General features: G+C 37.3%; 1 protein-coding gene across 1 annotated transcript; it reads right to left on the bottom strand.

Moving 5' to 3' along the window:
- Positions 1–447: 447 nt before the first annotated feature.
- On the bottom strand, positions 448–1,014 carry LOC149263199 (putative UPF0481 protein At3g02645). The gene has a single exon (XM_089386837.1). The coding sequence runs from the start codon at positions 1,012–1,014 to the stop codon at positions 448–450; it is 567 nt and encodes a 188-aa protein (XP_089242963.1).
- Positions 1,015–13,979: the final 12,965 nt, after the last annotated feature.

Here is a 13,979-nt window from a genome sequence, read left to right as displayed (position 1 = left end):
TGGATAGGATCCTTCTGCATAGGCATTTTTCCCCACAACAGCAGGGACAAAAACACAATCAATAAAATGTTTGGAGGGGTCTTGTTAGTGATGCCCTTATTTATACTACTCTTATTTATGCATACTTGGGAGAAAGTGAGAGAAATAAAGCTTCAGAACTTGTGAAGAAATGGCCGAAAAAAGGATTTTGGTCAATCTTAAAAAACAAATATTTTTGATGTATTCTTTAGATATAGATGGAAAACCTGAGGTTTTCTGGAATGGGATGATAGAGAAAGGCTAGGTTGTCAAATGTACTATCAAAATGTGAGAACTATTGCACAAACTTCCATTTCCAATATGTTGTTTTGATATGTAAGTTGTAACATTAAGACTCTATGATACGTAAAAAGCACATGTTGTTACTAATGCAGTGAATAGGAATTAAAAGACACAACATTGGAGAGGCTAATTAGGTGACAGTATTGAGTAGATAGTTTGCACAGTGGCAAGCAAAAGTGCAACAATTGCTCCCGCTAGAGATAGACTTCTCCATGGTGATGAGAAATGCTCCTTCACAAGCTCTATAAACCAAACCTTGAATTCTCTTCTGTAGTGATCATCTACATCTCCCTTCAGTTTTTCCAATTCATCTATCAGGCTCACAGTGACTCCCTTACATAGACCATTGAAGAGCTCGACAACCTCTGAATCACTCCCAAGGTAATTTATAATGATGTCACTTTTCCTGAACACAGCTACATCTTCTTCAGAGTTGATCAAATCGTCCATTAGACTCAAGTAACATGTCACATAATTGATTTCAGATGCCTTGCACGCCTCAAAAGTGATTAGATTACGGAAGAGTACCTCTGTGTGATTAGTGATATTGATGGGTGGAAGATAAATTACAGCTCTTTTACACTCGAAATTGATCTTCTGGATGCCTCCATCACATAGCACAAATTTCATTCCAGAATTTCCTAATTCTATGGCACAAGGGATGCGTCTGACGCCATTTACTGCTTTCTCCATAGCATTGCGGTTGATTTGTATAAGAATGCCAACTATTCAATTCTACTGGATATTAACAATAGTGGAAAAGTTGATCCTGAATGAGGAGACACTCATTTAATGTGTCTGAGTCAACTAAAAGTTTCACTGTTTGTCAAAGTTCCTTCGTAGCTTCAATATGACTTTTCCTGTGCATCTATTGTTTTAAAAGTTCTGTTGCTTGGCTATAAAACCCCGTGGGAAAGTTGATCTTGAATGAGGAGACACTCATTGAATGTGTCCGAGTCAACAAAACGTTTTACTGTTTGTCAAAGTTCATCCGCAAGCTACCTTTCCTATGCAACTATTGTTTTAAAAGTTTTATCACTTGGCTATAGAACCCCATTAAAGGAGAGTTTTATATTGAAAATATATGTGCACCCAAGAGAATGTGCCTCATTTGATGAAGTTGGGTGCCATTCTGGATGGGATTTTACCCTTGTAAAATCTTGGTAATGAATTTTGGATATTTCTCAGAGAATTACGCCCTCTAAGCCATTCAGAACCAGCTAACACTTAATTATTTTTCTCAGGATTTCATTTAGCAATGGTTGGGAACTAAACACCCTCAATTAAGCATTTCAACCTTTATTCTACCATACAGAACTACTTCAAACACCAATAGAAAGAGAATTTCACACCAAAATATCTAGAACTTCGCTCATCAAACATGAAATTACAAATTTATATCATGGCACAAATATTTGTGGAAGAATTCATGAAATTAGTACCTTTGTGAATTCCAAATCCTTCCCAATTTGCACCAATGTCAAAGTTCACTTCCATAGCAATGCAGAAATCTAGCTACAATCTAGCTAGGGCAACAGCAATGTCAAATTTTGCTTCCATGACAATGCAGAAATCTTCCAATCTAGCTAGGGCAGCACCAATGTCAAATTTCGCTTCCACCGCAATGCAGTGAATGGCGAAATCTAGCTCCAATCTACCTAGGGCTGGTTTCTCACCACCAAAACTAATTTTCCCAATGGGGTTTTTGGACACCGTAGCCTCACAGGGTTCCAGACTCTCTACGAGTATTCTTCTTCAAAAATACAAATAACCAAAATGAGGAGAATACTCATTTTCCCTTTTTACAATTTCCTTTTCATTTCTTGCTTTTTATTTTATTAAAATTATTATTTTTTTCAATTTCCCTTCTATTTGAAAAAATATTATTTTTTTCAATTTCACTCCTATTTAAAAAAATATTATTTTTTTCATTTTTACCTCTTACTTTATAAAAGCTAACATAAGCTGAAGTGGGAAAGCTAACATAAGTTGAAGTGGGAACCTTTTCATTTCTTGCTTTTTATTTTATTAGAGTTATTATTTTTTTCTATTTCCCTCCTATTTGAAAAAATATTATTTTTTTCAATTTCCATCCTATTTAAAAAAATATTAATTTTTTCATTTTTACCTCTTACTTTATAAAAGCTAACATAAGCTGAAGTGGGAAAGCTAACATAAGTTGAACTGGGTAAGGAAATTGCTTTGAAAATACAAATGACCAAAACTAGGAGAACTCTCATTTGCCCTTTTTATAACTTCCTTTTCATTTTTGGCCTTTTATTTTATTAAAATTATTAGTTTCTTCAATTTCCCTCATATTTAAAAAAATATTATTTTTTTCATTTTCCCCTCTCATTTTATAAAAGCTAACATATGCTGAAGTGGGAAAACAAATTGCAAAGTGAGTGAATGATAATGATATGTTGTTTAAATATTACACAAGTTTTTTAATTAATTTGTAAAAAAATAATAAAAGATTTATGGAAAAAGGTCTATGGATAATGTAATAACATGATCTTTAAGATGATTAAGAATATTTTCACATAGGTTTTTTGAATTGGTCAAATATTATGAGTAGTGATAAGATTGGTGGTATCAGTGCTAATATTGCCATGTTTTGGACAATTATAAGGGCCCTCCTAAGTAGGACATGGGTATGGGTGTATTGTCTCTAACCAATTCTTTCAATTTGAGAGTTAATGTTTAGAAAAACGAACGTCTTCCTATGTACTTGAACCCTCTATACCTATTGACAGAAGGTGATGTTCAAGGAGTGTATAAGGAACATGTGGTTTTCTTGGCCTCTAAGGAAGGTTTTTGGTTCATTGGAAATAGTAATGATGTAAAGTCATTAGAAGTTGAGGAAAAATGTTTTCTTAGTTGTGGGGGAATATATTGCAGTCAACAAAATCCTTGACCTTTCAAGATGCACTTTGGCATGAAATTTTATTTGCAAGAGGGTAGGGATGGACTACTTTCTAAGATAGATAAAGTAGAGTCGGAGTTCAAGTTTATGCTATATACTAGCAACTCACATAGTAGCAAGAGAGATGCATTCTTTTTGTCTTTTGGAACAAAGAAGATGTAGTTTCTATATCAAATGAAGTTTGGTTTATGGATAGGTCTTGTTTGTCTATAAAACCCCACCACTCTTTTTTATCCTAGGGATGAGACCATGTCAGATACCCTAGTATGGATGAAACTTCTTGGACTCCCCTTGGAACCCTAGACTATTCAAGATTTATGCACAATTGAAAACAATCTAGGAAAAAGTATTCTCATGGATGACGTCTTTGTTTCTGAAAGATAAAGGTCAATTGTAAGGATGTTAGTTTATATTGATGTAACTATAGGTATTTTTGAGACCACTAAATTGATTATTAAAAAAATTCAAGTGTTCTTTACATACTCTTTCCCAACCCCTAATCAATTTTCACATTTTTTACGTTGTACATGGTGGACATACTTCTTGGTCCTTCATTTTTTCATAGTAAATATGACTTGTAACCTTTTCCAATTAACCAAATAGTATTTATGTTATAAATGTGACTTTAAATTTAATTGATTTATTAAAGATAATTCAACCAACTAATTATCCTTCCAACTCTTGATGTTTTGTAAGCTTATATCCTGTAGTGCTTTGAAGTTAGAATATTTTGTTGTGATGGCGGTGTTTGATCATGGATTTGTGGAAAAATCTAGATTTTTTCCCCCTTCCTTAAGCCAATCTTATGTGATATTTTTGGCACTAGAGAAATTCTTCCAAAATGCAACCTTCTTCTATTTGAGAGAGAAGCTCACTTTCTTCCTCAACTAATTTGTCAGATCGACCTTCAAGAATAATGCATTGTTGGACTTATTCCATGTGATCCTCTAATTCCTATTTGATTTGGTGGATGTTCCAAAAATATTCTCTATTCCATTTTTTTATTTGAGCGTTTAAGAACTTGATTTTCTACTGGAATTGGTGCATAATTGAGCCCAGTCGAGGAGTGGCTTTCTACCACCATTATTAGGAATTTTCCAAGAAGGAAGGATCCCTAAGAAAAAAGCTTTCAAAGCAAAAGTGTTTGTTTTTGGGGCTTGCTTTGATATTTTCTTCCAAGCTTACAGGCCAATGATATGATATGCAACAGGGAAGGATTAAAACCTCCACAAAGGTCTCATTGTCCCAAGGAGCTTTTGAGACCAAAAATATGTCAAATCTGGAAGTAATTTGAGGGCAACCACCTTTTTTATTATTCCAAGTAAATATCCCATGTATAGTATATGCATATGTGGCATGCAGGTCTTGCATGAGGTCAAGGAAGAGCAATGCATCAAAGTCCAGTTATTGCAAGCCACTTTTTTTCTTCCATCAATTTAATGATGTGGAAGTTACCCACTATTATCCATAGGTGTTTTAAAGATATGGAGTGGAGATCTTTCAATAGAGCTATACCACATGCATTTGTAATTCTACCTATTGAGTTAAAACTTTTGAATTGAAAATGACCTGAAGGAATGCATGGGGCTATAGTTAGATTGGTGATGGTACTTTCCATGGGATTTCATATAAGATCTAGCCTTCCTATTTTTCCTTTTGCATCCAATTCCACTAAAGCAATAACTTTCTAACATTTCTCTAGGGTTGCACTTACACGATCATTGGACATTTTTTTTTTTTTGTAGTATGAGTACTATGGGGATTTCCTTATGTTTTTAACCTTTTGGAAGCCTAAACTTTCCTTTTCAGTTGAGGCCCCTAATGTTCCATGTGATTAATTTCACTAATAATGATGGGGAATGGAGTGGAATACATCCATCATGAGAGCCACCTTACTTGAATTGGCTAGCATCTCGCTGACCTCTTGTATGAGGTTTTTGTTGCTTTTTTTCCATTCCTTTTTGCTTCCTTGTGGTGCTTTGAGGGTTCTTTGAGGTTATGAGTTTGGATTCCATATCTTGACTAACCTTATCTTTGAGAGGTCATCCCTTTATTATTATAGGGTTTCAAGTAGGGTTGATGTAACATCTACACTATATGTTTAGGATTGTTTACAAATATTTTCCTTTTAGCTCTTCTACCATGCTTGCCAAGATTGCTTCTTCCACATCCATTTCTTTTGCATCATCCTAGGTATCTCTTGGAATTTTTTTTTTGCTTCTGGTTTGTCTTCTCATGGTTCCTCTTGGCTGGTTTCTGGTGCCTTTCTTTTAATGGAGCTTTGATCTATATTTGGATCCACAAAGTTTATTTCTTGTGATGGGTTATCCACTTGGATAAATGAAGGAGACAGAATGGGGTTGGGGGTAATCGAGCCTTGTCCTGGAAACATTGATGGTGGATTTTGATCGCACTCACAAACATATCTCGGTGAAACAACTTTGGGCTGTATTTTCGAGCCCTCCCTTTGTATTCTAGATAGAGGACGCCCTTCACACTATTGGCAAGAAGCTTGGTAGATTTATTTATGTGGACCCTAATTGGTATGTTTCGATTAATAGGCATTGGGTCTGGATTCTAGTCAAAGTAGATATCAAAGAGTGTTTATTCAAGGCCATTGAATTAGTTTACAAGGAAAACATCTAGACCCATAAGATTGATTATTGGAAAATGTCATTTCATTGTTTCAATCATTACGAAGTTGGACATGTTCAGACCCAATGGTTAGAGTTGAAGGCTCCCATTTTGAGGAAAAAGAGAATTTGTAAGTAAGTTAGAAGCAAGTTTGAACCAAAACCTACAATTTCAAATTATAAAAAAGTTCATGTCAAGTTGGAACCTATCCTTAAGGTTTAGTGAAAAGTTCAAGTAAACATTACGCCTCCTTCGGCTAAGATTAATTCCCCTTCATATTCTTCTTTGGTTTTATCTCTTCATATAGACTCTTTTACTTTGATGGATTTCCCTGTTATTTTGCATTCTCCTCTCCATCTTCCCTCTCTTTTCCTTGCCCCTTCTATTCCTAATAGTATCTCCTCCCACTTGACCTTGAACTATCAAGCCTCCCTAAAGAGGTTAAAATTGTAGTGAATAAGCCTAAACATTCAAATTTCCCCAGAACTCTCAAGCCTAAGGTTAGGCTAATGGAAGAATGTTTATCGAAAGGAGGATTAGCTTCAGAACCACAAATATCAAATGCAACAGGTTGAAAATCTCACCTTCTTAATGCACAACGAAAATCACAACAAAATATTAAAAGGGGAAAAGGAAAAGGAAAATGAAATACCTTTCAAAGAGGTTTGGAAAAAATAGGACTTACAAGAGGCAAGCCTATGATTGCAATAAGGGGTTGGGAAAAAGTAGTTTCAAATAAAGGGAGGCTTTGGGCTATGTGCAACACCATTTTTTCAATGACTTGGTTAGGTTCCCAAATCACAAAAAAAGTAAGGCTATCTACAAGGGCATGATAACTAGGGAGTTCCAAGGTGTGCCAGGGAATGACAAGAAGTGCTAACACATGTGAGATGGTTCCAAGACATGTTAAGCATGCCAAGATGTACCAGGTTCTAGGGTGTGGCACCAATGTATGTTAGGGAGTGCTAGGGAAACACAAGGGAGCACTAGTTTCAATTGCATGGAAATGAATGAATAAGAGTGTGTGATAGTGAGTGTGAGCGAGTTCCAAGTGTACTAAGGAGGATCAACCCCACCAAATTTAAGCACACTAACCCAAGGATAACGCAAGGATCTAGTGACACAAATTGCAACCAAATACAAAACCCATTTCAAAATACTCAACCCAGATGATTTCTAAGGAAATACATGTGTCAGATATTGAATTCAGAAAAACCCATTCCAAAAAAAACAAACAACCTAGTTTAATTCTAAGGAAAATATGTGTTGGAGCTACAAACCTGTATTTTTGTCGACCCCCGGCATAAACCTCCGCCTGGTACTTGGTCTTACATGTATCTAAGGGATACAATATGGTAGTGCTGATGAACCTTGCTATGGGTCTTGAAGCTCTGTTTATCAAATATTCAAAATCAACCCCCATTGCATACAAATTCCACCGAATAATCTAATATATATATATATATATATATATATATATATATATATATATATATATCTTAGATTAAAGATCTTATTCGCACTTTGGGTTCTGAATACTTGATTTTGAACCCCCACAATATATATATACATATATATATATATATATATATATATATATATATATATATATATATATATATATATATATATATATATATATATATATGTATATACATATGTATATACATATATATATATATGTATATGTATATATATATATATATATATATATATATATATATATGGATATACATATATATATATATATATATATATATATATATATATATATATATATATATATATATATATATATATATATATATATATATATATATATATATATATATATATATGTTACACAAAAATATCGTCACTATGATTATTTACAGTCAGTATGAGTCTGTCATCACTTGTACTATCTTCCTAAGCAAGTCTAAGACCTCAGCTCTTCAAATCAAGCTTTGGAAATGGGAGAAAGACATTAAAAATCAATGTAACTCTAGTTCCGCACTTTCTCTCATGGTCACCTGCGGTCCCGCAACTTCTGTGTACAAAAGCTGCGTACCTACCCGCTCTGTCCCTAACGATGTAGGTGCGGACCCCTGTGAAAGTCAAAAGGTGCAAGTTTTATCTTAAAAAACTCATTTTGGGTTAATTCTAGAGTTTTCTAGAAGGAATTTTGACGTGGATTGTTCGCTCTGAGGTGGTTCATGCATCCCAAAAGAGAAGGAGCTAATCCCTTGACTAAAGGAGCTATCCCTTTGAAGGAGGGCTTTATCCCTTTGAAGGAGGACCCAGTAACTTCCCTCCATTACACTATAAATACAGGCATTGGGGTGAGGACTAGAGAGGTTAGAAGCTGAACATTTTGAGGGTAAATGCTGGTGAAATTAAGAATTCCTAGTTGAGCTTAAGAGGAGAGATCACATACCTTTTTGGCTTCATTGGGGAGTGAGTGAAACTTGTCAAAGTAGAGGAGACTTCTTGTTGGACCCTGGGAGAAGCTTGTACAGCGTCAAGGCAAAGGTTGTAAGGTTCTTCTTCTTTTGAATGAATACAATCAAACTCATTTTTCTCAACAAGTACCTTATGTTATTTGTTTCATGGACTCCTTGACTTTCATGTTAAATATGTTTTATGCAATTGGTTTTTTAGGTGCTATTTAATTTGTTTGCCTTGTTTGTGTTTGCAGATTCGCGAAAAGGAGCTCATTTGGATCAAAGGAGCGAGGGCATCCACAAGCTTGCGTTGGACCAAAGGTAGGCCCTAAAAGCACTTGTTTGCTATTGTTTATTAAAGCATATTTAGAGAAAGATAGTGTCTGGTTGGTTTGGTTGTCATTAGGTCTTCTTTAGATTCTAGGAAGGTCTATCTTGTCTGCAAGATCGACTCATTCCGTGCGACAAAATGGCGACTCCACTGGGGACTTGATTGTTTTCCTTAATTATACTTTGACCTGAGAAAATGTATTTCTGTTTGTGTTTTTGACTTGATGATTGTGGGATTGGGTGAATTTAGTTAATTTTGAGTCAGTTTTTATTTTTCATAGTTTTGGGAGAAGTACGCACCCTCTGAGTTAAGCACAGTGCGTACCTGTACACACTTTTTCTTTGTACACAGAGCGTGGACGCACCTGTGTAAACAGGCTGCCTGCGTACCCTGTCAAAAATTTGAGAAATTTTAAATTTTTCTCTTTTTTATCAGTTTAGAATTTGTTTATAGGCTTTAGCCATTGCCTAGACCTGCTTGTTCCCTGTCAAAAACTTTCCTTTGTTTAATTTCATTAGTGTTAGGGTTTTAGGTGGAATTCCTAGGAATTTTGCTTGTTGGGTTTGTTTTCGTTTTTGGTTATGTAGTGGCTCTAAGCTTAGAAGCCGTAGGGACCTCAGATTACCTTGGTATCTACCAGTCTTCTTATGAGTCTGACCATTTATGAAACCTCCCCTTGTTGAAGAATCCGCTTTGTGTTTTCTCATTACAAAATTTTGAAAAACTTGTATTTGAAAGTTCGAATTTTCATTTTTAAAGAAAGAAAACGAAAGATTGGTTGTTTTTTGACTAATTATGATTCTGCATAAATTAGTCCTTAGCTCACATTTAGCTAAGTAAAACATCCTCAAAAAGAATTTTAGTAGGCTTTGACTTCAAATAGCTTTTTATAGTTTGTAGAACTCAAGATTAGTCATTTTCATAGTTTTGAGTGTCTTATGAAAAATATAAAAAAATCTCTTTTGGAAAAAGTTTGTTTTGTAGTGGTTGAGTGCTTTGAAAAGAAAAGGGAAATTTTTGTGAAATAACTAGTTGTCTCGTTTTGAGTGCTTTGGAAAGGAAAAAGCTCTTCTTTAAATTTGTTTAGTTGAGAAAGATTTGTGTTTACAAAGTATTTTCATTCTCAAACTCTTTCTTAGTTTAGAAGTTCATCGAAGAGAAAAGATTGTTTAAATCATCTCAGGTGCATCTTTTTAGTGATTTCGAGTCGAGTCTTTACACCACGAGTTTCATCTCCGCCATCTCTTGACTTAAACAACACCCACTAAAATTAACGCTTAAAGTAAAATTCACCTAGTAACATTTTATTTCTAGGGCTCTGATACACCAACTTAGCTTAGGCTAGTGTCTTGGAGTAGGAGAGTAATTAACTCTCCAAGACAGTAAAAACAAATAAGTAGCTGTATCTTGTGGTAGGAAGAAATCCAATTGTTGCATTTATGCTCTGGGAAAGCTCCTCTTAAAGGAGAAGCACGAGATCGTGTTCAAACCAGTGTGGGAATCAATCCTTCCTCATTGGGAACGACGCCAGATATTCACGTATTAAAAATGGTAAACCTCGGATTAACCATTGTCGAGGAGCCTGGGGTCACTTGTTGGTAAACCTTGGATTATGTCAAGGAGCCTTCAAGGGGATTGAGCTTACTACTCTGCCCTTGTGTGCGTATCGGATCGTAGACTGTTCCCCCAGGTGTATTTGTCTCAGTTGGTAACCTTAGTGGCCATATTCTTTAGGATTCTTCCTAAGGTGACAGTTGTGGGAAGATCCCACTGTACCTGGAGCAGACGTCGGCTAGACTCACTTGGATTTTCTGGGGGGTTCACTTCACTCAAGACGGTTAAGTGGAGGAACTTGGTCCAGTCTATTCATTAAGCAGGTTGCCGGGGTAACGGTTCCAACCGCCATTTATGTACTGAATTCTGAGACGTTGGATTTCATCACCAACTAGTGTTTTCGGTCCGAAAGTTACTGTTTGTATGTGTTTGATCTCTAGATTCTTTAGGCGTGTGATTCAAATTTGTTTGGTTCTTTAGAGGCTTTAGGTGTTTTCCATTGAGATTTTACTTTTTTTGCGTGTGAAGTAGTTAAAATTTTTAACTGTGGATGAATTACCAAGACAGTCCCGTAGACTTCGGGGCCAGTCTCTTGAGTTTGTAACCGTGGCTGATTTACTGAGGAAGTCTCGTAGACTTCGGGGCCAACCTCCTGAAGAAGTCTCGAGCCAACTTGAAGGCTTGAAATTCCTCGTAACTCCTAGTGGTAGTAAAGTTGGGTCACCTGAAGAAGGAGAGTCTTCATTGGTTGTGCATCCTGATTACCAAACTCTAGTAACGGGTTACGATCCGCAATCGATTTCAGTTTCCGAACTTGCTGGTAGCTTTTCATCTACTAGTGATATAGGTGAAGAACCTGAGATATCTGAACCTGTTACTCCAACATTGGGGTTTGTCTCTCCAACTTCTAGTGGTCCTGATTCACCTAGGGTAGAAAGATTAATTACCCAAGATCTTCCTTCTGGACTTATTGCTATTGAAGAACTTTCTCCAGAAGAAGAAGTAGGCATCCCTATCCCTGAAAATCAACCTGTTCTTGATCTGAGGGAGCATGAATCAATTTTTTACAGTCCACCTAGGAGTACTACTTGGTATCTTTCTTTGACTAATTATTTGGAAAACCCAGGGTTGAATTTTTCACCACCTCGTGCTCCTTATCATCCTAGAGGTTTTTATACTCTCGTAAATATGTCAGGTCATTCGTCCATGTTTACTCAATCGCCTGAATCCTTTTTGTATGGCGGTCCTTCTGTTCCCTCTGGGTATCAATCACTTTCTGGTACTTTTTCGGGAGCATCTCCTCAACCCATTGAGCAAGGGTTATTAACTAGAAACAATGGTACAAAGCCGTTGAGCATAGAAGACATTCTTATGATGTCAGGTTCTATTCCCAATTCTCAACCTCAAGGTGGCCAGTTATCGCCTGGGGGGCAACCTCAATTAACGCCTGGGGGGCAACCTCAAGGTACACAATTTGCATCTGGGGGGAAACCTCAAGGACAGTACGTACCTAGGGTACAGTACGTTCCTCAAGGTCAACCCCAGACTCAATATGTACCCCAAGGTCAACCCCAGTATCAGTTTATACCTCAAGGTCAACCCCAGTATTAGTACGTGCCTCAAGGGTATCTACCCCAAGGTCAATACTCGAACCAAGGTTTCCAACCACCCCAAGGTTAATCTTATGTTCAAGGAACGAGAAATGTACCTTTCAATTATCAATCCTACCCTCAACCCGGTTATGGTCCTCAATATTCTCAACCTGTTATGGGTCAGTACCCTGGAATGAACATAGTGTGGGATCCATCGCAAACCCAACAGGTGTTGCAGCCAAGTGTACAGTTGTCATCTCAAACTGGACAACCCTTAGTTTCTAGTACACCCCAAAAACCAGTCCAGTCTAACATTCAAACTTCTATACCTTCGGTAGTTTCTTAGTCAGGGCCTACTGCGCCTCGTACTCCATCTCAAATGACTGCTGCAACTGCCGTAACATCTGTTCAATCTACCCCACCTACTTCTGGAGTATCGACAGCTCCGGTTTCTACTATTCCTGTATCTACTCCTCAGACATCTTTACCACCATCTGGATCCACAATTCAAACTACGGTTCAGATGCCTGTAGGACAACCTGGTTTAAGTACGGTTGTCACAAGTCAACCGCAATTCACCAATCAACCGTACCAGGGACAGTACCAATTTGGTCCTGCTGTCCAGCAGCCAGTTTATCAGTATCAACCGTATCCTGGGTACACTTATCAACAACCTCAACAACCCCAGTACGGTCCGGTTAATCCTGGTTTTCCGGGAGGATACAATATCCCGAACGCGATTCCTATTCCTAGTTATCCCGGATATCCTCCTCCTGGGGCTGGTCTCATGACCCAGAGTTTTAGGGATCCTAATCGGCAGTTACCGTTTATCGCAACTTTGGACTTACCAGACTTGTCGCGCCTAATGAACGATCCGATTAATTATCTTCCGTTTTGGCCGCCAATGCCGAATAAGTTGCCCAGTGACATTCCCAAGTTCGAAGGTAAATCAGGAGAGGACCCGTCAAACCATGTGATGACTTACCACCTCTGGTGTGCGTCTAACTCCATCACAGATGATTCGATCCATCTTAGACTTTTCCAGCGCACTCTAATTGGTCTCGCGGCCAAGTGGTACATTGAGTTACCGCGAGGCACTTTTTATAATTTTAGTCAGTTAGCTACCTCGCTTTTAACTCATTTCCAGTTGCCAGTACGATATGACAATGGCACGGAATTGTTAACTTCACTAAAATAGTCGAAATCCACGTACATTTCAGATCATATTCATGAGTGGAGACATCGACGTCGTTTAGTGAAGGTATTTATTCCGGATCAAATATTGGCCGAGTGGTTTGTAAAATCTTTGTTGCCAAAGATCACTGAAGATTTTGCTAAAGCCGGAGTGGTTACTGAGGAGCAAGTCATTGCTCAAGCACAGTACCTTGACTTGGTTTATACTCAGTCAGGTACGTTACACGAAAAGATCCCCGATCTTCCCAAGTCAAATCAAATCGCTGCAGCTCCTTCAGGATCTCATGCCGCTGACGGTATAATTGGCACGGTTAACACTAAAGGTAAGAAGAAATCCTCCAAGAATTATTCTCCTATTATAACCTTTCTTGTTTCCCCAACAGGAGATTCTTCTGTAGAGATTTCCTCTGATATTCACGTTGTAGAGTCATCTACAGCTAAATCAAAATCCGGTGGGAAGAAGAAAGGAAAGAAGAAAAATAAAACAGACAAAAGTTCAAAGGAGAAACCTGAAAAGGCGGAATCTAATGATGAAAAGCGTAAACCTCGTTATCCATGTATCATTTGTGACGAAGAACATTTTACAAGAGACTGCCCTCATCGTGCAGAGGTTGCGAAGATCGTCAAAGGTTCCCAAACTCCTGCTGTTTTGAAGGATCCATTTCCAAGTCAAGACAGCAAAATGATAGGTTCTTCCTCGAGTGCCAATGAAGAACCCATATTGATGATGTCCCATGTTGGGATTGCGACTCGATCGCAAGATTATGGTAGTAAAAGTCTTGTTGATGGCAAAGAAGCAGAATCTTCTCATTTTAATCCATCAACCTCAGCTCCCGGTTTTGATCCACTATAGATCGAGAAACCTAACCCGGACTTGGTAATCAAACAGCCCACCAAGGGTACACTTCGAAAGTTAGCTTTCAATCCACATGCGAGAGCGGCTCATAACTATAACATTATTGAGGATTTAGCTTTTTCACCCTCAACAATGTCGGCTTTGGAAG

Source organism: Pinus tabuliformis, chromosome 6 (assembly GCF_031772625.1).
Source record: "Pinus tabuliformis cultivar Carrire ecotype Pingquan chromosome 6, CPIR1, whole genome shotgun sequence".
In the NCBI taxonomy this organism is placed as follows: Eukaryota; Viridiplantae; Streptophyta; class Pinopsida; order Pinales; family Pinaceae; genus Pinus; species Pinus tabuliformis.
Note: the sequence above shows the minus strand (reverse complement) of the source record. Positions and strands in the feature narration are given on the sequence as shown.

Bases quoted from the DNA above. Each gene is read 5' to 3' on its own strand.
- LOC149263199 (XM_089386837.1), bottom strand. From the start codon at position 1,014: ATGGAGAAAGCAGTAAATGGCGTCAGACGCATCCCTTGTGCCATAGAA.